The 27849-nt window shown below is 42.9% G+C and overlaps 1 protein-coding gene across 5 annotated transcripts; it reads left to right on the forward strand.

Annotated features, from left to right (window-relative positions):
* Positions 1–3: 3 nt before the first annotated feature.
* Nusap1 (nucleolar and spindle associated protein 1) lies at positions 4–27849 on the forward strand. Of its 5 annotated transcripts, none has more exon segments than NM_001399531.1 (11): positions 4–170; positions 4745–4813; positions 8822–8968; positions 11644–11791; positions 13289–13378; positions 14809–14918; positions 18520–18632; positions 19547–19704; positions 22523–22639; positions 25521–25629; positions 26981–27849. In NM_001399531.1, coding segments are annotated over 11 exon segments (1251 nt in total). In that variant the 5' UTR covers positions 4–77; the 3' UTR covers positions 27078–27849.

Here is a 27849-nt window from a genome sequence, read left to right on the forward strand (position 1 = left end):
GGTGGCGCCAGTTTTGAACGGTGCTGTTTTGAGTCGTGTGGCTGTTTTTCTGGGTATCACCGTGATTGCAGAACGTGATGACCGTCCCCTCTGCAGAGGAGCTGGACTCCTTCAAGTACAGCGACCTGCAAAATTTAGCCAAAAGACTGGGCCTCCGGGCTAACCTGAGGGTACGGTGCTGACTGGCGGGGCGGGCGGTTGCGGGCGGCTTAGAAGAGGCTCGGGGTTTGGGGAACAGGGCACGAAGTGACTGAGAGGGAGTCCCCGAGGAACGCTGTTTTGGGCGAGTAGGCAGGTTTTGTTCACAGTGACTGGAATTTGTTAAATGAAAGAAAAGCCATGTCTGTTACTTTATTTGGAGGCTTTTCTCAAGAACTCATAAAGGCCTCTTAATGGAAATCCTGGTACCAGATGGGAAACGAAGGCTCATAGGATGTGATCAATGTAATTTTAATTTCTATTCCAGTTATTAGGCAGTTAAAGAAAAACTACTTCAAACTACTACTTACTGTTCAGTAAACCGTGCCAGTACCTTCACTCTCATGAGCTTATAATATGCTTGTCCACCAAGATCTACTATGATCATCGATACAGTAATCACTATTGTGATGGTGGTCTTTTTCAAAACCGAAAAGGTCTTTGAATCCCGAGTTTGCAAGGTACTCAGAGAAAATGTGGTGATTCATTGTGAAATTAGGCTTGCTATATTGGAGCTGAGATTTCCCACATGTATATGCCAGAGATTTGTACAGCAAACTGATATTTTCACTAAATGTCTAATCAGTTGTCACAAGTGTTTTTAAATACTTTAAACAGAATAATGAGGCCATAGATAATACGTTTTATCTGGCTGAATGGCAGTGAAGAGCACTTGGAAGTGTTTCTGAGTTTAGTACTTAATGGCTCCCCAACTTAGTGAATAAAGCTTAGTCTTTCAGGTTTTTACTATCTGGATAGATTCTCCTCCTCCTCCTTCCTTCCCTTCTTCCTTCTCCTCCTCCTCCTTTTTTTTTTTTTTCTTTTCTTTTTTTTCGGAGCTGGGGACCGAACCCAGGGCCTTGCGTTTGCAAGCTAGGCAAGCGCTCTACCACTGAGCTAAATCCCCAACCCCCTCCTCCTCCTTTTTATGAAACAAAGTCTCATTGTACTGCCCAGGCTATCCTGGAAAATAGTGTATAGTTTAGAGTAGCCTGAAACTCCCCTTCCTCCTCTGGCCTGACTAATTGTTTATCAACTACACCTGTTGCCTCTAAGCTCATTTGCATCTGAGGTGATCACCACCATCATACCTGAGCAGCCTATCCTACCTCAATTTCGTAGTTTGGGTTTTGCTTCACAGACCCTGACGTGTTCTTTATTTCTAGCTTACTTGGTTTATAAACTCTTTTTCCCACTAGTCCCCTGAGAGCTTCCAGCAGAAGACTTGTCTGCTTTGCTCACCAGTCTTTAGCTCCTAGAACAGTGCCCTGCACAATGTAAGAACAGTTTGTTTATTCAGTCGATGAATTAATGCTAATGAATAACACTTGTACGTCTAGTCAACTTGAGCTTCTCCCCATTTTATTTGACCTGCTAAATGTCTTCATTTGCTTGTACCTCAGAGCCTCACTTCTCAGTACTGCATCCTCGGTGAGATGGTATGTTAAGAAACCATATCCTAGTCAGGCAGTGAGGTGGCTCATTGGACAAAGGTGTTTTATAGCCAAGCCTGGTATTTTGACCCACATACATAGTGGAAGAAGAGAATTAACTGTGCAAAATTGTCCTCTAAACTCCACACCTGCAGGGTGGCACACTCATGCACAGTTGCATGCGTGTGTGCGTGCATGCAGACACACACACACACACACACACACACACACATAAGTAAATAAGAATTTGCATCTAGCTGGGCATGGTGGCACAGGCCTTTAATCCTAGCACTAGGGAAAGAAGGCAGACACAGGTGGATCTCTGTGATTTTGAAGCCAATCTGGTCTACATAGTGAGTTCTAGAACCACCAGGGTCACAAAGTGAGATAGGATTTGGGTTAGGTCCATTGTAGTAAATGAGAGCCATTTTATTAACAAAGTGAGATACAGTTTTGAAACAAGCAAACAAAAGAAAGGAAAAGAAAAGAAGTCGTTTGTAATTTTGGTAAGCCTTACCTATAATCCCAGCATTGGAGAGGCAGAGACAGGAGGATCGTGAATTGAAGGCCCTATGTCAAACAAACAAGATGGCATATGGTTCAGCTTGTCAACCCTGAACTAAACCCTAGATTAGGTAGATCTCTGAGTGTGAGGCCAGCCTGGTCCACATAGTGAGTCATAGACCAGTCAATTCTATATGGTGAAACCCTGTCTTTAAAAGAGAGATCCAGATGACCTATTTGAGAGGGAACTTTGGGTTAGGTCCATTGTAGTAAATGAGAGCCATTTTGTTAACAGTTGTCTCCATGCAGAGGAGTCCAGTACAGTTGAAGCTGTGGCTTGGGCCCACCCTGTACTTAAAGTACAGAGCAGATTTCACACTGGCCATTCATTCACTTCTGGTAAATGATAAATTGTATGAGAAGGAGAGGCAAGCTCTGAGGCTGAGCCTGTAGGCTTTTTCTCTCCCTCAGTGATGCAGATACAGGCCAGATTAGACCAGATTAAAAGTAGACAAAGGCAGATTTATTAGGAGGCAGATTTCAGGTGGTCTCGCTGATCTCACAGTGGAGGAGTCAGTGAGGAACTGGGATTGTATCCATGCATGGTCAAAAACTGGCTGGGGACCAGGTGGTTGCTGGAGACTAGGAGTGTTACCCCAAAATCGTCTCTGCAGACGAGGTTGTGGGAAGTAGGACAGATGGGCATTTCCAGCTTGTGCAGGGGCAAGCAGGTTGTATTTTTATACTAAGAGTTGTGCATGTATAACAATATTTTTTAAAGGCCATGAATTTGAGAAAGAGCCAGGGCAGGTACATGGGTACCTGGAAAGAAGTTGGAGGAATGAGATTGGCTGGGAGATGGGCCGGGGAGAGCATTATGTAAAAATAGTTTAATTAAAATTTTTTTAGCCAGGCAGTGGTGGCACATGCCTTTAATCCCAGCACTCAGAGCTGAGGCAGGTGGCTGAGGCCAACTGGGTGTACAGAGTAAGTTCAGGACAGTCAGTGCTGCTATACAGAGAAACTGTCTCAGAAAAAGAATTTTTAAGCCACCGGTGGCTTAATCCCAGAATTGGGTTCTGTATATTAATCACTTTAATCCCAGCACTCAGAGCCGAGGCAGAGAGAAGCAGAGCTAGTTCCAAAACAGACAGAGTTATACAGAAACCTAGCTTGAAAAGCCAAAAAAAAAAAAAAAAAAAAAAAGAAAAGAAATGAAAAAGAAAAAAGTTTAAGGTTATTGTATTAGTTTAAAGTTAATTTTATTATTTCATTTTGTTACAAGATCTCACTATGTAGCTCTGGCTATCTAGAAGTCAATTTGTAGATCAGGCTAGCTCAAAGTCACAGAGCTCAGCTTACTGCTATCCTCTGAGTGCTGGGATTAAGGGCATGCATCATTATCCCAGCTCACAAAGTTTGTATTTATTGCTTGTGTATGTAAAGGTGCTTTGTCTACGCGGATGCCTGCAGACCAAAAGAAGTCATTGGATTGTGAGCTGCCACGCGGTTATTAGGAACTGAACTCAGGTCCTCCGGAAGAGCAACTAGTGTTCTTAACTCCTTAGCCATCTCTCCAAACTCCTAAAATTAAAAGTTAATAAATAAAATTATTCTTTAAAGAGGTTTGGCCCTCAACTGTGCACCTGGGTGTAATAGGGGAGAGTAGAACCTAACAAATGTACTTGATTTTTGATTGTTTTATAATAGGGTCTCACTCTGGCCTGGAAATCTAAGGGGATTGCTATGTCTGACTACACTTGATCTTTTAAAAAAAAGGAAAGCCAGTCAGAATAGTATTTCTCTTCCTGAAAAGAACAAGGGAAGCTTTCCTAGAATAGAAATTGAGGCTAGGAGTTCTCTTTCCCAAAGACTTGTAAGACCCTCACTGTATGCTACCACTTGCCCACAGGAGAAACTGGGCCCAAAACATTTCCCTAGTCAACGAGGTGTTCCCGCTCCCTTACGTCCTAGAAGGTTGCACCTGTCATTGCATTTCAGGCTACAGTTCTGCTTTCCTAAGCGTCTAGTTGGCCCACTGCCCTGATGCCAACTTTCCAGAGACTGCTCTCTGCTGCAAGGATGAAGTTTATATTCAAAAAGCCTTACAAGGCACGTCCAGCTAGCAAAGTCGTGCTTTTGACTACTTTCCCAACTCTTTTCTCACCTCCTCTCCATTAGTTGTGTTTTAGCCATGCTGGACTTGGTTCTTCATCATCTGTCCTATTTTCTTTCCCTTGCTTGTTTCTCCATTTTGTTCTTCATGATTGAACCTCTTCTCCATTTTCAAGATCTCAGCAGCCCCAGCCAAGACATCTGCCCCAAGCTGGGGCATCCCATGACCTGCTGATGTCTGTCCTGTGGAGCCCATGAGAGCCAGAGCTTCCTCACACTTACCTCCCTGTGTTGACTACGTGCCTTTTTCTCTACTGACTTTGTCACTGGAGTGTGAAATCCATTTGTACCAAAGCTACTGTTCTAGTCGGCCTACTGTTCTAGTCGGCCAGCCTGACCAGAGTGCATCAGTAAACAGAGGAAAGAGGTGTTTGGCAAAGCTTCTCTGCTCATTTGACTTTGACTGTATGATGAGCTGGCTGTTCTTTCTACAGGCAGACAAGTTGTTAAGAGCCTTGAAAGCACACCTGAATCCAGAAACAAGAAGAGAAAATAAAAATCAGGTGAGTGATGTTCTTGACTGTAGTGTCTTTATTTAAATTTATTTATTTTATGTATATGATTACACTGTCACTGTCTTCAGACACACCAGAAGAGGACATCAGATCCCATTACAGATGGTTGTGAGCCACCATGTGGTTGCTGGAAATTGAACTCAGGACCTCGGGAAAAGCAGTCAGTGCTCTTAACTGCTGAACCATCTCCCGACTGCTTGAGTAATGTTCTTTCTCACTTACTAGCTAGTGAAACAGAAGTGTTTGGTTAGTAAACAATTAATACTTATCACTGATAATTTAAGGTGTAGGAAATGGTAAGGAGCCTCATGCTTATAAGCCCAACATTGGGAGATGGAGCCAAGACAGGTTACTAGAGAGTTCTAGGCCAGACCCTGACCCAATTTCAAAAAGACAGAAAGATATGATGGTTGTTATTAGATGATGTTATTATCATATGTAATATGACAGGGAGTGAGTTGTCTCATAATTGTCTCATCATTTGCTGTAAATGAAATACCATGTTACCTAATCAATAAGCTGTCTTTAAGCAAATGCAGAAACACACCTGAGTATCATGACACGCGCTCACACTCCAGCGTTCCAGTGACTGAGCAGCACATTCTTGAGTTTGATACCAGCCTAACTAATGCAAGACCTTGTCTTAAAAAGAAAATAAAAAGCCAAAAAACAAGGAAAGCAAAATTAAAGTATAGGTTGTGAGACAGAAGAGGCAGCAGGACAGGAGTCGGGTAGAAACTAGACTTAAAAGTCACGGGGTTGGGGATTTAGCTCAGTGGTAGAGCGCTTACCTAGGAAGCGCAAGGCCCTGGGTTCGGTCCCAGGTTAAATAGAAGATCTGATTTTTCTTTTGTTGTTGTTTTTCGGTTTATTACATGGGAATAGGATCTCTGAAAGAGCAACAACTGACCTTAACCACTGAACTATCTCTCCAGCCCCATTTTCTTAAACTGTGTGTGTGTGTGTGTGTGTGTGTGTGTGAGAGAGAGAGAGAGAGAGAGAGAGAGAGAGAGAGAGAGAGAGTGAACGTGCTTGTGAATGCCTTTGGGAGCCAGAAACTCGAGTTCCAGGAGCTCGTGAGACGCCTGACATGGGTGCTGGCTCCAACCTTCAGTCCTTTGCAAGAGTAACAAGTGCTCCTAACTCTCAGCTGTCTCCAGCTCCATCTTTAAAAATTTTGCTTTAGTTTTGAGACAAGGTCTCTTGTAGCCCAAAATGTCCTCAAACTTGCTATGTACTGGAGGAATGTACCACTATGCCCAGTTTTGAAACTTGTGCTATTCATATTCATCTGCCGATCTCCCCAACTGGTGTATGTGACTCTAGCTGGCCTTGAACTCTCTGTGTGGACTAATGTGGCCTGAAACATCTGCCTGCCTCTACCTCCCAGAGCTGGGATTTAAGGTTCTAGCCACCATACCTGGCCTATTTGCTTTCTAATTGATATTCCCTGTTGTCTTAAGGCCTTCTATCCTGAACTTATTTTGTGCTAGTTCATAGGTCTACAGGTCTATCAGGATGCTCTCCCTTGTCTCTGTTCTTTAGCCAGTTCCCTTTGTTTGTATTCTCTACCAACTCTTCAGTTCTTCAAGATGTTCATGAACTTTGTGTATTTGAGATTATACTACTTCTGCAACACTTCACCTCTCCCTAAAGTTGATTTATTATGAGTGTTTTGCTTGCATATATATATATTATATATATATGTATATATAATATATATATATATATGCACCATGTGTGTGCCTAGAAGTCAGAAGAGGGCATCAGATCTCCTGAAACTAGAGTCACAGTTATGAGCTGCCATGTAGCTGCTAGAAATTGACCCCAGTCACCTGTCTCTCTAGGTCTATTGATTGATTGATTGATTGATAATGTCTTCCTGTGTAGCCTAGACTGGCCTCAAATTTGAGACCACTGCTGCCATTGGGCATTCAAGGGACCTAGGGCATAATGCACTCCTTCCATCTAAGGATCTGGTATATCCACCATATGGAAAGCTCCATCCTTGAAGCTGAATCAATGGCTCAGTGGTTAGTACTGGCTGCTCTTCTAAGAAGACCTGGTTCAATTTCCAAGACCGACATGTCACTCCCTGTCACTCCCTGTCACTCCAGTTCCAGAGGATCCCATACCCTCACACAGGCATACATATATGTAGGGGGAAAAATCCACTTAAAAAAAAAAGCTGGGTGGTGATGGCCCACATCTTTAATCACAGCACTTGGGAGGCAGAGGCAGGTGAATTGGTGTAGTTTGGTCTACAGAGTGAATTCCAGGACAGTCCCAACTACTCAGTGAAAACCCTGTCTTTAAACCCCCCCCCAAAAAACCCAATAATAATAATAATAATAATAATAATAATAATAATAATAAAAGCTCCTTCCCACATTCAAGCTCCTAATGAACAAATAACCCAGACAGCAAGCATTTATGGAAAAGTCACAGCCTGAACAACACACTAAGATAAGTAGGAGAAACAGCTCTGAAGAATAGAGCTCGTATAGAAAACCTTATAAAGAAAAACACACTTTACCGTAATTTATTGAGTGAACCCTCCATAGAATCAAGATAGGTGAATAAAACAGAGATGATTCAGTTAAGACTATACAGAACAGCATGGCCAACTCTGATAACAGAAAACAGGAAGAACAGGGTGTAGCCGTACCGGCATCATCCCAGCACTAGGGAATCTGAGGCATATTTGAGTTCAAGACGCTCTAGGCTGCATATCAAGGCTCCGCTTCCAAAAACAGCAGAAGGCAGACATTGAGAAGCAGGGCACTGTGGCTTAGCTCAGTGGTGGAGGGCTGGCTCAGCGTTCATGCTGCATTTCTCAGCACTAAGGGAAAAAGGCTAAGCTGGATAGGGAGTAGAGGAGGAAATAAAGATGTTCTTACCTACAGTTTACAAGACATATTGCCTGTGACAGAACAACATCTGAAGGTGAATTTAAAGGAGGCACACTGACAAAGTGGTGAGAGAAGAGTTCAAATGAGCCCCATTTTACACACAAGCCCTAAGACTGTGAATGGCCGTGCCAGGATTCCCTAGAGACAACCGGACCCCAGAACTCAGCTTTAGCAGCGACTTTCAACAGCAACGGCAGGAGAACCAATGGTTTTCATGGTTGCTTTTGTGCATAATGCTTGCCCCATCTCCAAGGTCAAACTCTGGGTGTTGGACATAGTTGGTGAGTGTTTTACTACTGAAATACATACTTTCCAGAGCTTGTATTTAATATTTTAAGTCATATATATATTTATTAAAAAAAATTGGGGCTGGAGAGATGGCTCAGTGGTTATAAGAGCACTGACTGTTCTTCCAGAGGTCCTGAGTTCAAATCCCAGCAACCAGATGGTGGCTCACAACCATCTGTAATGAGATCTGATGCCCTCTTCTGGTGTGTCTGAAGATAGCTACAGTGTACTCATATATAATAGATAAATCTTTAAAAAAAAAATCAAACATGTGGGTTACAGGAACCATACCTATAACCCAGGAGGCTGAGACAGGAGGATCAAAAGTCAAAATCTGCCTGAGTAACTGTTAGACTGTTCCAAAATACAAAGTGAAAAAAGGCTGGATGCTGTTCACCCCTAGGCACTTAGGAGCAGGTGGGGCGTACCGACATTTGATCCCAAGTACTGAAAAACAGAGGCAATCCATCCAGATACTTTGTGGACTGGGAGAAAAACCAAGTTTATTTTCCTTTCTACTACAAATATAAGAAATAGAGCTAATATCATTAGGCATTCGATAATGAAAAGAACCTTCCCCACTATTCTGACATGTTAGCCTTGACATAACATATAAGCAGGTCTGTTTGGATGTTCTCCTTCCTGACCATCCTGTATTCATACTGTAACTTTTTACTTAGGCTTAGGAAAACACTAGTGCTAGTTCTTTATCTGTGACAAGTTCCTTAGGCTTAGGAAGCAACTGTCAGTGCACATGCATGCAGGATCTGGCACATACGGTCTCCTCTTCTCCCAGGATGAAAATCAGTCTTCTGCATTCTCCTACGATGAGACTGAGACACAAGTCACCAGTGAGGAGCAGGCTGAGACGGAATCAGGTAGTCATGTCACCAGAACCAGGAGGAGGAAGCGCAAGACCATCCATGGAATTCCTACCTCCCAGGTGAATGGAACTGTGCACTGAAGAGAAGCCACCAGAACGACCACCGTCTACCATAACTGGCACCTTTTAGTGAGCTTCCACTTACCTTCCCTTATGACGCCATTTGTCTGGAGGCTCCTCAGCAGTAGAGGCCTGTGTCTGCTGTGCTCCCACTTTACCCCTGACCCTAGCACTCAGGAAGAAACTACTAGGATTAAGTATAAATCAGATGCCCGTTTAAAGGGCTGGAGAAAGATGAGGGCTGGCTCAGGGATTAAGAGTGCTTGCTGCCAGGCTGCAGAGATGGCTCAGCGGTTAAGAGCACTGACTGCTCTTCCAGAGGTCCTGAGTTCAATTCCCAGCAACCACATGGTGGCTCACAACCATCTGTAATGAGATCTGGTGCCCTCTTCTGGCCTGCAGTCACATATGCAGGCAGAATGCTGTACATAAAATAAATAAATAAATCTTTTTTTTTAAAAAAGAAAAAAAAAGAGTGCTTGCTGCCGTGCAGTACCAGACATGGTCAGACATGGTCCCATGCACACCTGTAACTCCAGTTCTGAGGGGAGTGTAAACAGCACCTCTGGCTTGTAGTCTAACCTCCAAGTTCAGTGAGAGCTCCTACCCTAAAGGAACAAAGTAGAGCATAGTAGAGAGGGCCCCTCCCCGCAGCCCCACTCCCACAATGACTTCCTCTAGCATTCATGCCATCATATAAAAATTGATTGACTAGTGTGAATGCTCGTGTATTGTTCAGAGTTGGTCTGCAATAAAGATGAAAGAAAGAGACCAACCTGAAGTGTAGCCTTAAGTTCTCTTTCTCTCTTTTTTTTCTTTTTTCTTTTTTTCGGAACTGGGAACTGAACCCAGGGCCTTGCCCTTGCTAGGCAAGCGCTCTACCACTGAGCCAGATCTCCAACCCCTTAAGTTCTCTTTCTTAATTTGCTCCTGGCCTGGTAATCGTTCTGTGCTTAGTCTTTCAGTAGTGTGTGATCATGTTAAATAACTAGGGACTTCCTCATTTGCCTTCATTACACTGGTTTTACTCTTGTATCTTTTTTTTTGGTTCTTTTTTTTTTTTCGGAGCTGGGGACCGAACCCAGGGCCTTGCGCTTCCTAGGCAAGCGCTCTACCACTGAGCTAAATCCCAAACCCCTTTTACTCTTGTATCTTATTCAAATGAAACTTCTTCTTCCAGGCATGAAGGTGTACAGCTATAATCTCAGTGTGGGGGAAGCAGAGGCACAAGGATCTGAGTTTAAAGATCGTTGGTACTACATAGTGAGACGGCAGCAGAAATAAAATATCATTTTTACCACATAATATTTCTCTTCTCTCCCTCTTCCTTTCCCTCTCCACCTCCCTTTCTCCCTCCCTTCTCCTTCGACACAGGATCTCACTGTACAGCTCTGGCTAGGCTGATCTTCAATATCTAGACTGGCTCAGCTTAAAAGCATGAGCCACAAAAAAAAAAAAAAAAAAAAAAAAAAAGCATGAGCCACCATGCTAGGTCTCTTGGTGGTGGTGGTAGTTTCTTAAATCAGAGTCTAACTCTATAACCCAGTGAGTCTTAAACTCATAGTAATTCTCCTGCTTTAGCCCAAGTGTTGAGATTATAGGTATGAACCAACGTGCCTATCCTAATTTCTTATTTTTTTTTTTTCCTTTTTCTTTTTTTTCGGAGCTGGGGACCGAACCCAGGGCCTTGCGCTTCCTAGGCAAGCGCTCTACCACTGAGCTAAATCCCCAACCCCAATTTCTTATTTTTTGCTTTGTATTCTTTTAATTACTTTTTCTTAATTTCTGGGGTTTTGTTTTTGCTTTTTTGAGGGGGCCAGGGTTTCACAATGTAGCTCTGACGGTTCTGGAACTCACTTTGTAGAACAGGTTAGCCTTGAATTAACTCACAGAGATCCACCTGTTTCTGCCTCCCTATTTGTTGTGTGGCTGAGATTAAATGTTTATGCCACTATGCTCAGCCTTAATTTTTTTTTATTTAATTTTTCATTTTATTTTACAAGTATGAGTATTTGGCCTGCATGTATATCACATACCATGTGCATGTGTGGTGCCCTGGGAGGCTAGAGAGGGCATTGGATCCCCTGGAATCAAGAGTTACAGATGGTGACCCACCATGTGGTGTCAGTAACTGATATGCTGCCTCTCTAGCCCCTTAATTACATTTAAAAATATTATGTGATTTGTTGGGAGGGGATGTGGTGGAGGCTGGAGGTGCGTGCCATGGCTTGCATGTGGAAGTCAGAAGACAACTTGATGAACTCGGTTTCCTCCTTCCACCATGTGGGTCCCCACGAATCAGTAGGTTCAGATCAGATTTGGTCTTGGGTTAATTTGGGGTACTTCTTGTTCAGAGACCTTTCACTGTTGCCAGGCTTTTTCTGGCTGCTGGGTGATGTGTTTATTTGCATGACCCCACACATCAAGAAGCTGTGTCTTAGTCTCAGTTTATTATCCGTAAGTGAATAAATCTTTCCATTCTTCCTAGTGACCTCTAGTACCTGCTTTTGAAATTATAATTTGGAGCCCTGGGTCAAGCAGATGCTCAGAAGTCTTATTCCCATATTGTTCCTCTGACCAACTCCCCCAACAACACACACACCCCTTTTTCATACCCTTTTTAAAAGAAGGTAGCAGTTATTCTCTCATTTTTTTTCTTTCAAAATTTGTTGCAGGATCATATGGAGATGAAAAGAAGAGACAGCACTACATTCCAAAATCAGGAAAATCAAGACCTCAGAGCTACTGAAAAGGTTCCTTCTCTGCCAGAGCAAAGGCCAGAAGATGGGAATGCAGCTTCCTCAGAAGAAGGAAAAATAAACGGTGTGTGCTAACATTGTCAAACTAAAATTGCCAGGGGGATCGTTTGTATTAGTTTCCTAGGAATGCAAGCCAGGCAGTTTAAAATACAGAAATTGAGCCATGCATGATTGTATGCCTTTAATCCCAACATTTGGGAGGCAGAGAAGGTGGATCTCTTTGAGCTCGAGGCCAATGTGGTCTACATAGTGAGTTCTAGGACAGCCAGGAGAATAGAATAGAGAGAAGGCCCTGTCTCAAAAAAAAAAAAAAACAAAACCAGAAAATAAAGCAACCCCCCCCCAAAAAAAAAAAGAAAAGAAAAGAAAAAGAAGGGAATTGATTGCTGCTTAGATTTGGGAGCTGCGACACTTAAGACAAACCGTCAATAAGCCATACTTTTCTGAGGCACTGGGTACCTTGTTTGCTTTTGTACCTTGTAGTGGCTGTGCATGTCTGTTGTTCCTTGGCCTGGTGCCATGCTCTGCTCTCTGCCTGTGTTATCACATGACGTTTCTCTTGTTCATTTGGCCTGTGATAGATTCTGAAACTGAAACTTAGGCAGGCCTCGAACTCCCAGCAGTCTTCCTACCTTACCCTTAAGAGTTGTGGGGTTAAATGGCTGATACTCTTCTAAGGACACTGGTCTTACTGCAATACTACCTGCTAAACAACCTCTGTTTGACTAAATATCTCGAGACCCTGTTCCTGGAGGGATGACATCACAGATGCTAGAGTTTGGAAACTAACTCATCTTTGGAGGACCATAGTTCATCATAGCCACACTTGGAACATTCAAGTTGTTTTTTTCTTTTAGAAAGTGGATGATGGGGTTGGGGATTTAGCTCAGTGGTAGAGCGCTTGCCTAACAAGTGCAAGGCTCTGTGTTCGGGCCTCAGCTCCAGAAAAAAAAGAAACTGACTTCTCTGTCTGGTGCGGTGGTTAACACTTGAATCCCATCATTCAGGAAGCAGAGAAAGACAGAGAGATCTGTATGTTCTCGAGGCCAGCCTGGCCTTCACAGTAAGTTTCAGAACTAAGGCTACATAAAGATGCCTCATCTTGGATTAGGGATTTAGCTCAGTGGTAGAGCGTTTGCCTAGCAAGCACAAGGCCCTGAGTTCGGTCCTCACCTCCAGAAAAAAAAAAAAAAGATAATAAATAAATTAATTTAAAAAAAATGCCCCATCTCAAAAGAAGCTTACTTGGTGTGTTTTCATTGAATAATGCCTGTAGTTTCTAAAAAAGCTATTTAGACACACTTCATCTCTGTGATACCAAATAAATAACAGGTAACAAGAAGCAGCAGATAAAATAATTTACGCTTTTCTGTTTCTTTGTCTAGTTTTGATGGTACTAAAGATGGAACCAGGCCATATACTTGCTGGGCAAATGCTCAAATACATGAGCGACATCTTGAGCCCCAGACAGATGTTTCTTAGAAGTTTTTAAATCTTTGATTATTCAAGTCAACATTTTAATAGAAAAATGTCTTTTATTTATTTTATATTTGCCTTCTAGACAAAAAGGGGCCTTTGGAAAAAAGATCTCTGTGCACGGATGGGTTTTCTAAACTTGGGAATAGTAAAAGAATTTCAGCCACTACACCAAGTAAGTTTGTACACAAACAGACCAAGCGGGTTGCCCTCCTTTAGACTCTTGGTGGATCGGCAGTGGCTCACAGCAGCTAAAATCTCACATGTGGGAACCAGGTTCCTGGCTTTAGGATTGTGGGATCCTCAGACTGATTTTCTCACTGTAAAGGAACAATGGTTGTACTTCAGGCTTCGGTGCATTGGCATGTAACTTGAGAATACTTAGTACCTAGCACATCAAATATCACGCAGAACGGCTTCAATAAATATCTGATGAAATAGCAGGTACGTGCTGTACTCAGCACTTGGGAGCCAGAGGTTAATGGTTTGAAGGAGCCCGTGTTATAGTATGGCAGAATTCTGTCTCAATACATCAAAAAGACAACAATTTTCTCACCTGCCTTATCTTGCTTGACACATAGATTATTATATATTTATAATAGAATAGTGTTCATCATATATTAGAAGTTCAGTAGTTGGGGATGGAGAGATGCTTCAGAGGTTGGAGCGCTTGCAGAAGACCTGAGTTGAATTCTCAGCATCTATAGCGGCTCACAACCACCTGTAACTCCAGTTTCAGAGCATCTCACTCTTTTTTCTGACCTCCCTGAGTAAAAACACATTCATATATATAAAACAATAAACGTAAAAAGGAAAAAGAAATCCAATAGCTCAGGATAGAGTTTGACAGGCTACTCCCTATGTACCTTGATTAGTTCTAAATCTTTTGACCTAAAATTTTTGCCTTTTTGGATTTTTTGACACATCGTCTTAATGTAGCCCAGGAGGTCACAAACTCAACTGTGTATCCAAAGCTGGCTTTGAATTTTTAATCTTCCTGTCTCTTCCCACTATGCATTGTGTTTACATGTAGGCATGTGACACCACATTCACCATGGCTTTCAATTCTTACAGGGATGAAAACAAAATGCGACAGAAACCATGCTGGCCTCACATTTACTGCCTGAACCTTCATGGAGTCTTTAACTCCATGCTTTCTCAGCAAATAAACTGTCAGTTTTCACAGACTAGAGGAGTTGTATCTCAAATGGTAGAGCATGTGCTTAGGAGGCCTTGGGCTTCAATCATCACACACACACACAGACACACACACACACACACACACACACACACACATCAGTCAGTCAATCCATCTATTCTGTGATGATTAAATAAAGGCCCTTTAACTGGGGGGGAGACAAAGCTCTTGTTCTCCAAACCAAGATGTCAGGGCTTAGTGACTGGGGACAGTGAATGTCTGATGATCTCTAACAGGAACATGCTTTGCCCTGAGTTTCTGAAAGCTGAGTGTTCTGAAATTAATGTTTTAGCTAAGATAATAAGTTGAATGTCAAGAGAATAGAGAGAATAAGTGTTGATTAAAAACACAGGGAAGGTTAAAATGGATTTTTATCTTACTACTTCTCATAATTTGGAATGTTCTAGACTTTAAGAGGCTTCATGAGGCTCATTTTAAGAAAATGGAATCCATTGATGAATATATGGTGAGAAAAAAGAAACACTTTAAAGAGCACGATTCACTTAATGAAGTAAAGGTATGCACGCTTTTATTGTTGTCTCACTTTGTTGTGTGTGTGGGTTTGTGTTTTGCCTGCATGTAGATACATGAACCATGCACCTGCCTGGTGCCATGGAGACGGGAAATGGGTTGAGCTCCCTGGAACTGGAGTTACACATGGTTGGGAGCTGCCATATGCATATGAGAATTGAACCCAGTCCTCTGAAAGAATATTTGGTGCTCTTAACCACAGAGCCATCTCTCCAGCCCCATCTTGTTCATTTCTTTTTTTTTTGTTTTTAGAGACAGGTTTTCTCAGTGTAGTCCTGGCTGTCCTGGAACTTACTCTGTACAACAGGCTGGCCTTGAACTCACAGCGATTATCCCATCTCTACTTTCTGAATGATGAGATTAAAGGCTTGAGCCCCCCAGCTGGCTGCTATTACTATTACTATTATTATTTTTTTTTTCTTTTTTTTCGGAGCCGAGGACCAAACCCAGGGCCTTGCGCTTGCTAGGCAAGCGCTCTACCACTGAGCTAATCCCCAACCCCTCTTGTTACTTCTTAAGTTCATTTTCTTAGACTGAACTACTTGTCCTGGTTGTTGTTCCTTTTTGTTTCGCAGTTCAGGCTGTCCTTGAATTGTCAGCAACTCTCGGTGTCCTTAGCACTAGGATTTTAGGCATGAGCTGCCACACCTACCAAAGTTTTGATTTTTAAATAATTTAACAATATGGAGAATATAGCTACCATCAAATGACTATGTAGGTAGATGGACTTATTTGGGTTTTGACACATCTTTCTTAAAATTGCTTCCTCCTGCCCTCAGAATCTTTAAAACCCTCTAAAGACTGTATCCTTCCACGTTGTGGCACTTACCTTTAACCCAGTACTTAGAGAGCAGAGGAGGCACGTGAGTTTGAGGCTAGCATGAGCTACGTGGGGAGTTTCAGGTCAGCCAGTGCTGTAGAGAGAGACGGTTAGGGTCCAAGAATCACCAGAGAATGATACCCCAGACTCAAACAGTAGCCAAAAACAAAGAGCATTTATTCAGCTGAATTTTCTGCATGCAGGAGTCTCCCCATTTGGGATAGAGACACCCAGTGAACTCACAGGCCATAGTCAGTTTATCATCAGTTAAGGGAACTCCAGGGAGGGTGTGTCCTTTTTCCTTGATTGGTCCGCTCTATCTCTAGGACACTGACTGACTCTACAATTGGTTGGGTTCTGAAGAGTTCCCAGGGCGTTGCTAACTCATTCTAGCTACCTATTGTCACTTCAGGCCAGATGACAAGGTGCCCTCAAGTTGGCTGCCTGTGGCTGACGACAGGGTCCTGGATCCAGGTTCTCGTTTCTGGGAAACAGAAACTTAGGCCTAGTCTCCCAAACTGCCAGTTTGCAGACTGTCGTGGAGTCAGCCTGGCTCTAGCTCAAACCTCTCAAGACTCTTTTAGTATGTGTGTGTGTTCTTACAATTTATTGGGGTTTTTTTTGTTTTGTTTTGTTTTGTTTTTTTCTTTTTTTCGGAGCTGGGGACCGAACCCAGGGCCTTGCGCTTGCTAGGCAAGCGCTCTACCACTGAGCTAAATCCCCAGCCCCTATTGTTTTATTTTTTAAGGTTAGGTTTCTTTGTGTAGCCCCTGACTGTTCTGGAACTAGTTCTGTATAGACTAGGCTGGCATCACAGAAATCCACATACTGGGATTAAAGGTATGGGCCACCACATCCTGGCACAAAAAATTTTAATTGAAAAATAAATGTAAATAAAATATGTTTGTATACACACAAAATAATACACACACATAGGTAGGTAGGTAGGTAGGTAGGTAGGTAGGTAGGTAGGTAGATGACCTTATCCATGTGGCATGTGTTCTGTGTGCCACATTCATTTTGCCTTACAATGAGAATGAATTAATTTCTGGCTCTAGCTTTTTTCTCCAACAGAGGGAGTCATACTGGCTGTCTTAAAGGGTTCCTATAGTAACAGTCCCCTCAGGTCTTCAGTCCAGGTTTTGTTGGTCTCAGTGCTCCTTTAAGTGAGAAAAGCTGATGTAGCCACGCTTAGCTGAGTTAGACACATTATGAATTAATAACATCTCAGGGAGTCAGGGCTCTGCTCCCATAGTTGAAGGTGCCTGACAGGGCTGAGACACATTCATGTGAGGACGTGGTCTGTATAACTTGCTATTTTTCAAAACAGATATAAGCCAATTATAGCACTAAACATTATTTTTAAGTATTAAGTTAATTTCTAAGAGGACTGAAACCCGGTGGTGGTAGTGCGTGTCTCTAACCACAGCACTCAGGAGGCAGAGGCAGGCAGTGTCAGACAGCGCTCTGTGAGTTCTGCAGCACAGGTTACAGAGAAAGGGTAGCCAGGGCTACACAGAGAAACCCTGTCTCAAAAACTAAAACTAAACTAAACTAATAAATTAAAAAGACAAAAGGGGACTGAGTAGAGCTGGAATGACTGCCCAGCAATTAAGAGTGCATGACCTTGGGCTACAGAGATGGCTCACTGGTTTAGAGCACTGGCTGCTCTTCCGGAGGACCTAGGTTCAATTCCTAGCACCCAAATGGAAATTCAAAACCGTCTGTAACTCCAATTCCAGGGGATCCGACACTGTCTTCTGCCCTCCCTGGGCATCAAGCATGCACATGGTGCATTACATACATGCAGGACACCTGTACACATCACATTGTCTACCAGTTAAAGAAAAAAAACATGTGCTTTGCTGCCCTTCCAGAAGATTGCTTCTTCCTTCTCTTTCTCTCTCTCTCTCTCTCTTTTTTTAAAGATTTATTTATATATATGAGTACACTGTAGCTGCACACAGACGCACCAGAAGAGGGCATCAAATCTCATTACAGATGGCTGTGAGCCACCATGTGGATGCTTGGATTTGAACTCAGGACCTCTGGAAGAGCAGTCAGCGCTCTTAACCACTGAGCCATATCTCTAGCCCCCCCCCCCCCCCTCTCTCTCTCTCTCTCTCTCTCTCTCTCTCTCTCTTTTTGTTAGATTTATTTATTTATTTTATGTACAGCATATGTCACTGCAAGCCAGAAGAGGACACCAGATCTCATTACAGATGGCTGTGAGCCACCGTGTGGTTGCTGGGAATTGAACTTATGACCTCTGGAAGAGCAATCAGTGCTCTTACCCGCTGAGCCATCTCTGCAGCCCCCCCCTCTTTTTTAATAGTTAATTTTTATCTTGAGAATACTGTTGTATAGTAGTCTAAGCCTTGAGATGTCTCTTGGTGAGGCTGGCCTTGGACTCCTGATTGTCTTCACTCCGCCTTCCAAGTGGTGGGATTACAGGGATACACCACTTGACTTGAGAACAACCTTAAAGTCGTGTGTGTGTTTGTGTGTGTGTGTATGTGTGTGTGTGTGTTTGTGTGTGTGTGTATGTGTGTGTGTGTGTTTGTGTGTGTGTGTGTGCGCGCGCGCATGCGTGCATATAAGTACTTGTTGGTCAAAGGGCAGTTATGAGGGTTGGCTCTTTCCTCTCCCATGTGGCTGTGGGGAAGGAACACAGGTCTCCAGGCTTCTGCCTTTACCCACTGAGCTAGAGCTAGCCTGCTGGCCTGAGACCAAGATTTTAAAATGGTGCTTTTTCTTCTTTTCAAAGCAGCTTGACAAAAAAGTGACCCCAGTTCCACCAAGAGGGAGACTCTCTGTACTCTGCACTCCTGCGAGGCAGCGGTGCTCACAGGGCCACTCAGCAACTAAAATGAATGTCAGGTAAAAAGATTTTCTCGTAAAGGGGTTACATGGGTGTGCATACACGTGTGCACATTGGGTAAGTCCAGGGCCGTGGGTATGTTAGACAAGGTATACTCGTAGTGTTCAGATATGCTTGGTGAATATCCTGTGTGTGTCTGTGTGTGTATGTTTCTGTGTCTGTGTGTGTCCGTGTCTCTGTGTGTAAATAGGTTTGTTGGATAGAGGATAGCCTCCAGTTGTCATCACAATCCATTGTTATTTTTGGAGACAGAGTCTCCTGGAACTTACCCAGAAGGCTAGTCTAGCTAGCTCATCAGCCCTAGGAATTCACATGTCTGTACTTCCCCAGTCCTAGGGGGAAATACTATTTATTTCAGTGATGAAACACCACAACCAGAGGCAAGTTGAGGAGGAAAGGTTTTCTATTTGGCTTATACTTCTATATCCCTCTTCACCCTTGGGGGAAGTCATGACAGAAACTCAAACAGGGCAGAAACCTGGAGGCAGGAGATGATGCCACAGAGGGGTGCTGCTTACTGGCTTGCTCCTCATGGCTTGCTCAGTCTGCTTTCTTATGATCATAGGACCACCAGCCCAGGGGGTTGTCCCCACCCACAGGTGGCTGGGCCCTCCCCTCAGTCACTGATTAAGAAAATGCCCCATAGCTGAATCTTATGGAAGCATTGTCTCAACTGGGCTTCCCTCCTTTCAGATAAATCTAGCTTGTGTCAAGTTGATATAAAACCAGCCAGTATCACTAAAATACATGTCTGAGTGGAGAGTGCTCATTGATACCACTCCACCAAATGAGGTCCTTGGAGGCAAATGCTGCCACCAAACACCTGGTGATGGTCCAGTGGCCTCACTTACAAACTTGACCTTGATTACTGTCAGGACAAGTGTTCACGTCTTTCCTCCATTATTGTGTTCAGGTTCTCAGCTGCTACTAAAGATAATGAACATAAGTGCTCGCTGACCAAGACACCAGCCAGAAAGTCCCCACATGTGACTGCACCTGGGAGTGCTTCAAAGGGCCAGGCTGTGCTCAAGACACCAAAGTTAAAGACCACTGAGAGGAATTCCACTGCAGGTAAAAGAAAGTTCTTCTTTAAATATGTAACTTCCTAAAATTAAATATGCCTTTCTCTAAAGTCTCTAAATATGTATAAAGTCAAGTGCAAAAAAGTGATAGAATATTTTTCATTTACCCTGGTGAAGGAAATGCCAGAGACAAACACACACAGCTGCTCAGGGTCCATTCTACTGAGAAGGAGACTTGAGACAGTGACCCTTCCTGAATTGCTTTCAGCCCTTCTAGGACTCAGAGATAAAGACAAGGATCTTGGAAATCAACCTCTGTGGTCTTCCATGCCTTTGATAGGAACAGGATCCCAAAGCCCAGGCTTCTGGACAGGTTGTGGAACACAAGGGAAGATGTTCTCAACATCCTGCTTTACTTAGATGCCACCTCTAAGTCCCATTAATGGGTTTTGGTTTTCTTCTTTTTGTGATCCTGGGGATTGAACCTGGGAACTTACACGTGCTAAGTACTTGCCTAACCACTAAGGTTTATTTCAACCCTGCACAGGTGTAATAGTGATAGCAAGGTTCAAATGAAAGTGTACACCTCAGTAGTAGAGATTTACATATTATGTGCAAGGCCCTAGATTTGATCACTGGTGCGCATGCATGCACACACACACAGAGAAACACACACACACCAACATACACATACATACATACACACACACACACACACACACACACCAAGAAGATTCTCCTTACAGAGCTAGAGAAATGACTCAGCAGTTAAGAGTACTGGCTATTCTCCCAGAGGGCCTGAGTTCAACTCCCAGCAACCACATGGTGGCTCACAACCATCTGTAATGGGACCCGATGCCCTCTTCTGGCCTGCAGCTGTGCATGCAGATAGAGCACTCATTAAATTAAAAAAAAAAAAAAAAGATTCTCCTTACAGTCTCCTTGAAAACATCAATCTAAGAGCTTTGATTATACAAAAATATTACCACGTTCCTAAGACCAGAGCAATCAAAGTTTCAGATCGAGGAGAACTTCACTGGTGATGATAATTAGTGTGGAGACAGAGGGTTCTATATGGATTACCAGTCTAACTGAATAAGAAAGAAAATTAAGGGGCTGGGGACTTAGCTCAGTGGTAGAGCGCTTACCTAGGAAGCGCAAGGCCCTGGGTTCGGTCCCCAGCTCCGAAAAAAAGAACCAAAAAAAAAAAAAAAAAAAAAAAAAAGAAAGAAAATTAAGTTGAGGGCTAGGGAGATGCCTTACTGAGTTAAAGCATTTGTCTTTGAAGCACAGGACCTGATTTCAATTCCTAGGGCCCCTGTCTAAAAGAAATTTGGATGTAGTAACACATTTATTATAATCCTGGTGCTGGGGAGACATAGAAAGAATTAACTCCCTGGAACTCAGCAATTGGTGAGATCCAGGCCATTGTGAGAGACCATTTCTCAAAGAAAAAGGGGACAATAGCTGACCACAGAATGTGTTCTTGCTTTCCCTGTCTCTGTCTCTCTCAGACACACATGCAGTGCAGAGATGAAAATTGTAAGTTTATGGAGTTCTCCTGGTTGACCTCTCCTCTGGCCCTATCTTAAGCCTGATCTAACAAGCATTCTGCCTAGCATTCTAAACATGAAGAGAAGGCCTGGGGAGGGGTGATCAGGAAAAATGGTTAGTGTCATTTTACAAAGGGCTGGAGTCTGAAAGCATCACAATGACAAGGGGGTTCAAAAGTGCTCAGAGATAAAGACATAAAGCCCAGACCAAACGGTTACCTCATTCTGCTAAGAAATTCAGGGTCTATTAAAATAAGATGTTACTTTGGTCTACCACCGCATTACCAGATTTGAATTTTAACTTTTTCTTTTCCTGTGACTTTATTAACTCATGAGAATGTTTCAAGATTCAAACCTATACAGTTATCTTAACAATGGTTCAGTGGTATGGATATAGTTCAGTTTGTCCCCTAAAGACATGAGTACCTCCAGAACACATTGTATTCTGTGGAAATACAAGAGTTTCCTTTAGACACAGGATCTCAAGGATGTGCCCCAAGTCTGGTTCCCACCACCCAACTCTGACCTCCCGCTTTTGAGACATCACCACAACAGAGAACTTAAACTCCTTTTTGTGACTGGCTAACGAGGCAGCTCTTGATTCAGCTTTTCCTTCACAAACGCTGACATTAAACATGACTGAGTCGCTTCCTCTGTGGAGGGGAAGAAATATAAATGTGGTAGATATCTGCTGCTCCACTATAGCAATAGGCTTGATGAATTATACCATCCTCATTTTAACTATGATGTAAACATTTACATTACTAAATAATAATAACTTTTACTAATAAATAGAGCTACAAATCTTTTCACCCATATATAATTGGTTCTTTTTATTTATTTGAGACGGGTTTCACACTGTTCCAGTCTGTCCTGGAATTGACATGTGTAGTCCACACTTGTCTCTACCTCACAAGTCTTCTGAGGGCTGGGACTATAAATTATAAATGTCTGGCTTAATTAGTTAATTTTTAAAAAAATATTTCTTTCCATTTTGTGTATTTTTTTTTAATGTGTGAGTACTCTGCTGCATATACATCCACATGCCAGAAGAGGGCATCAGATCGCCACCATGTGGTTTCTAGGAATTGAACTCAGGACCTCTGGAAGAACAGACAGTGCTCTTAACCATTGAGGCATCTCATCAACCCCCTGTGTATGTGGTTTTTTTTAAGACAGGGTTTAGATGCGTAACAGAGAGAGCCCTGGCTGTCCTGGATTCAACTTGTAGACTAGGCTGGACTCGAACTCACAGAGCTCCATTGGCCTCTTTTATTTGGGCTTTTTTGTTTTTGTTTTTGTTTTTTTTTTCAGTTATTACTCCATTCAAGTTGATGACTGAAGCAACACAGACTCCAGGTTCTAGTAAGAAACCGATATTTGATCTCAAAGCAAGCTTGTCTCGTCCCCTCAACTACAAGCCACACAAAGGTATGTGGGAAGAGTCTGGAAGGGCAGAGCTGCTAGAAGACTGAACAGTTCTGCATTAAAGATACCAAAAAGCTGGAGGTGCATGCTGTGTGCCTGTGCGTGCACATGAGTGTATACTACTATAGTGTATGTAGTAGTAAAGTGCTTCTGGCAGGCATGAGGCTGCGAATTTTATATCCAAACACTACACGACAAGAGAAAAACACTCTGTGACTTGTTGGAAGTCCCTCCATGTAAATGTCTGTCCCTGTCGGCTCCTGCACCGACAGTGTGTGAATATCGGGTGTAGGTCTGCGGGATTGAAATAAATCAAGTACACAGGTCATCCGTTTTCAGCGAGTGCCACCAAGGCTTTACTGAGATCTCCTTATATACCCCAGGCAAAAGCTGAGGAAAACAACAAGGCAGGTGAAAATCCCCAACTAGGAAAACAGGAAAAGTCTATGTGGTGAAAGTTCCGGCCCAATCAGGGGCATAAACAACTTCTTAACAACAACAAGCAGGAAGGCTCAGTGGGGAGGAAGGGTGCCATGGAGAATCCCAGCCCCAAATCAGGGGCTAAGAGCAGCTCCCAGAGCAGCTCCCAAGGGTGTAAACAACTTCTTGCTATAGCAGGCTAAAAGGCTCAGTGAGGGGGGAGGGAAACACCAAGGTAGGGCCCAACATGTCCCTGCTTCCACATGAATCCCTGACTTAAAAGATTTTCCATTAGGCAAAGAGCAATCGATCTGCTTACACATTTGTTAACCAAAAATATAAGTTGTCAACAGAGCGATGTCAGCTTAAAATAGCCTGTGTGAGCTTTTCATGCTTGGCTATCAAGAACAGAGTGAGGGGTTGGGGATTTAGCTCAGTGGTAGAGCGCTTGCCTAGCAAGCGCAAGGCCCTGGCAAGGCCCTGGCAAGGCCCTGGGTTCGGTCCCCAGCTCCGAAAAAAAGAAAAAAAAAAAAACAAAAACAACAACAACAACAAAAAAAACCCAGAGTGTATAAGTATCTGAGTCTCTGCTCCTTCCTTTGTTTTGAGACAGATCTTCTAGTTGTCCTCAGATTTGCTCAAAGCCAAGACTGACTGTGAACTTCAGAGTGATGGGATCTTTATTTTATTTTATTTTTTTAGAACATTTTAGTTCTACTCTTAGCAGTTTTATATATCACACTCACTTTATTTTATGTATGGGATTTTTTTTTTTTTTTTTTTTGGTTCTTTTTTTCGGAGTGGGGACCGAACCCAGGGCCTTGCGCTTCCTAGGTAAGCGCTCTACCACTGAGCTAAATCCCCAGCCCCTATGTATGGGATTTTTGTTGTTTGATCTTTATTGTGGTGTTTTGTATTAAGAGTTGGGGTTTATTGTGCCTCGAATTTAGCGATGGGTATAGTTCATTTTGGTGGCCGAGGTAATGTGGCAAAAGCGTGAGGATGGCCCATCATGGTATCACAGTAGTTATGGGTAAACTCAGTTCAACATGGCAAGAAGAATGCTGCAGCAGGAGCATGAGGCCAGCCAGCACACTGTATTGTATTGGCTGAGAGCAGAGTGTTTTTTTCAGACTGCGTCTCACTCACTGTATTGCCAGGCTAGTCTGAAACTCTTTTTATCCCAGCATGCCCTTGAACTCATAGCTATTCTTTTCCTTCAGCTTCCCAAGATGTGGAATTAGTAGTATGAGGCACCATGCCCAGCTATAAAATGCACTACGGAAGCCATCATCTCTTACCTAATTCTAACTGTCTCACTGAGTCTTGAGGATGTTAAAGAAATGGCTCGCACTTCTTAGCACTTAATACTCTTGCAGGGAACACAAGTTCCAAGCACCCATACCAGGGAGTTCAGAGTGGCCTACACCTCCACTTGCAGGGAAGTCAACAGCCTTTTTTGGCTTCTGTGGGTAGCTGCATGCACGTGGTACACATAAGACTCGGCAGGTACACATAAATTAAAACAACAACAACAAAAACCCTTGGAGCGATGGCTCAGTGGTTAAGAATATGTTTTACTCTTCCAAAGAACCCAAGTTCTATTCCCAGCACCCATATCAGGTAGCTCACAACTATCTACAACTACAGTTTGTGGGGATCTCACAGCTCTGGCCTTCAGTAACACACACAAGTGGCTACACTCAGACACACACATATACAAACGACTAAAACTTCTTTGAGGCTGGGCAGTGGTGGCAAATACCTGTAATCCCAGCACTTGGGAGGCAGAGGCAGAGCAACTCTGTAAACTTAAGGCCAGCCTGCTCTACATAGATTGAGCTCTAGGACACCCAGGGCTACACAGAGAAATCATGTCTCAAAAAAAAAAGAAAACCTTTAAAATATTAAGAACATTAAAATATTAAATTTGTCTTTTAAAAGGAATACTATTTTGATATTTAATATAATATTTACATAATTGTAAGATAAATTATTTTGTTGTTATTGCTTTATTGGGACTGTTGTTCAATTAGTTTAAAATTATCAAATTTTTTAATTAAAATTTTTTTAGGGGTTGGGGATTTAACTCAGTGCACTTGCCTAGCAAGCGCAAGGCCCTGGGTTCGATCCCCAGCTCCGAAAAATAGAAAAGAAAAAATAATTTTTTTTTAAATTATGTGTACCGTCTGTGTGTGTGTGTAAGTGCACTCTCCCAGGGAATCCAGATGTTGTCCGGTCTCCTTATATAAACACAGAAACAATACAGGGGTTTTATTATTATTAAAACACATTTTTTAGAGGAAAATATGGTATACATTTGAAATGTGAAATCAAGATTCACTGCAGAAAATACATGTAAATATCTACAAAATGGTAAAAATGTTGATAGGCAGATAGGCTCAAAGATGGAAACAATGGAGCTGTGAATGAAAGATTGTTAACACCCCTGTTTCTAACCTAGGAAAGCTGAAACCTTGGGGCCAAGCTAAAGAGAATAATTCTCTGAATGAATGTGTGAGCAGAGTTACCCTGCACAGGAAAACTTACAAACAACCTCCTCTCCAGACCAGGTGAGCACATGGCTACCTCACAGTGCAGGTACTAACTTCCAAGGTACCAAAGCTTGGGGGATGGAATTTGAAAGCTGTCTTAGAAGCAGAGTGCTCCATTCCATTTTGTGTTGTGATAACCAAATGTTACAGAGAACGAACAGAGTTTACTTTGACCTACAGTTCTGGAAGCCTCAGGTGCTGGTAGAGCCTTCTGCTGTGTCACAAGATGGAGGGTAACATGGGTGCACTGGAGAGTGAAGGAGACTGTGAAGACTAGGCAACAGTAGACAGTGTCGTGCTGTCTTCCCAACAGCCTCCTCCCGGAACACCTAATTCATTCCTGGGACTTGGCATTAATCTCTCCCAAGAGTGGTGCCCTTAACCTAATTTTATTCCCCTCTAGGCCCCACCTCCTAAAGATTCCACCACCTCTCAATACTGTTAGAGTGGGGACCAAGCTTGGACAAACCTTATTCTAGCCACAGTAGATGAGTCCCCTTTCGAGTTAGTCACTTTTAGACCTTTCTTTCAAAGCAAACAGGGGCCCTGGGATACAGGATAGATAGCTTTTTGTTGTGTTTTTGGTTTTGTTTTCTTGAGACAAGGTTTATATCCCTGGCTGTCTGGAATTCTGTAGAGCAGGCTAGCCTCAAATTCATAGATCCTCTTTCCTCTTACTCCTGAGTGTGGGATTTAAGGCGTACACCATCACCCAGCCACGACAGTCTATCTAAAAACATACATTTTGTTAAGTATTTTCATCTCTAGCAAAATAGATTCCAAAGTGGGTTTACAATGCACCCCAACTACTGCTTACCCAGGCTCCCTAGGTAATTGAAGCGTGTTCTTTTGGGACCTGCCTTCCCAACAGCAGACAACCTGTGCTCATGGATGGCCAAGTATAAATTCTTCACCCAAAGCAAACTCTAGGCATTATAAGGAGTGAAGCCCCCAACACAGGCCCAAGCCAAGCATAGACCTTAGAGGAGTCTAGGTTTGCGGCCTGGGACTCCCTGATACAGGCTTCCTAGCATCTGCCTCTTGCCTATATCCATTTCCCTTTTCTCCCTTTGTGATAATATGTCCTACTTCTAAGAGTGAGACTTCTCATTCAAAACCAATTTTTTTAAAGTACCAGTGCTGAATTCAGTCACCCAGGTGTCCCCTGATTCTTGTTCCCTGTGTGACTTCAGAATGCTGAGTTAACTGACTGGAGCCTTTGCAGACAATGCTGACAAATTGGAACCCTTAAGAGTCCGGTGCCCTTTAGGTGCCATTTAACTAGATGTCAGGTCAGCAAAACATTGTCTACAGTGTCTGTCAGAGCATCTAGGTTGAGCCTAACACGGAACATGTCTGTCCCTCTTAGGGAAGAACAACGGAAGAGACATGTGCAAGAACGGAAGGAGAGAAAAGAAAAGCTTTTGGAAGCTCGAAGAAACTTGGGTGTGACTAAAGCCCAGTGACCCTGCTGTCCCTTTCCTCCTCATTCTCCTTTGTATGTTTTTATACTTTCTCTACTTCAATCAAAAGCTCTTTTCTGTCATAACTTGTATAGTGCCTCCTCTGTGCTATATCTGAGAATACATTATCACCTTAAAGTCCATAACTGAAGTGACTTTCACTTAATGTCCTGTACAACTCCAACTTTTAAAGACCTGTCCTTGTGATCTTAAGAGCTTTTCATGTCAAGGCCCTGCTAGTCCCGATGGCGATGACCTGCATCCTTTTCTGCACAAGAGTCCCCTGAGCGGCAAGCTGAGGCAGAAGCTCAGTGTGAGAGAGTAAGATGACGCTCCCAGGAGAGGGAGGCTGGGAGGCCACATTTTTGTTCAGTAGCCTGGAAAATCTATTAGTCTTATTGAAATTATATTTTATTTTGATAGGTAAAAAGTTTTAGCTTATAAGAGCCTTGTTCTGACATTTCAGGTATTTGCCAACTGTCACTCATTATAATCCTAAACTAGAAAACCTCTACGCTCTCTTAAATAGAAGCCACAGGGCAAAGGGTGTGCCTCAGTTGTACAGCACTCAGCTATCACACACCTGCCCCTGAATTTGACTCCTGGTCCCACCAAAAACAAAACCGAGAATGGCTGCCGTAAGAAAACCTCCTTGGCAGACTTAGACCTCACAGTAGGAGAGGGAGCTGACCTTCTGACCTTGCTCGGCCCTGTAGAGACTCTGAGTTGTGTGTAATGATTACAATGTTCATAAATAAAAATTTTCACTGTGATA

This window comes from Rattus norvegicus, chromosome 3, assembly GCF_021556685.1.
Source record: "Rattus norvegicus strain SHRSP/BbbUtx chromosome 3, alternate assembly SHRSP_T2T, whole genome shotgun sequence".
NCBI classification, from domain to species: Eukaryota; Metazoa; Chordata; class Mammalia; order Rodentia; family Muridae; genus Rattus; species Rattus norvegicus.

Coding starts and splice junctions, on each gene's coding strand:
- Nusap1 (XM_087651996.1), top strand. CDS start 78: ATGACCGTCCCCTCTGCAGAGGAGCTGGACTCCTTCAAGTACAGCGAC. Junction 19,705..22,522: donor TGAGAGGAATTCCACTGCAG/GTAAAAGAAAGT, acceptor TTTTTTTTTCAG/TTATTACTCCATTCAAGTTG. Junction 22,640..25,520: donor CAACTACAAGCCACACAAAG/GTATGTGGGAAG, acceptor TTTCTAACCTAG/GAAAGCTGAAACCTTGGGGC.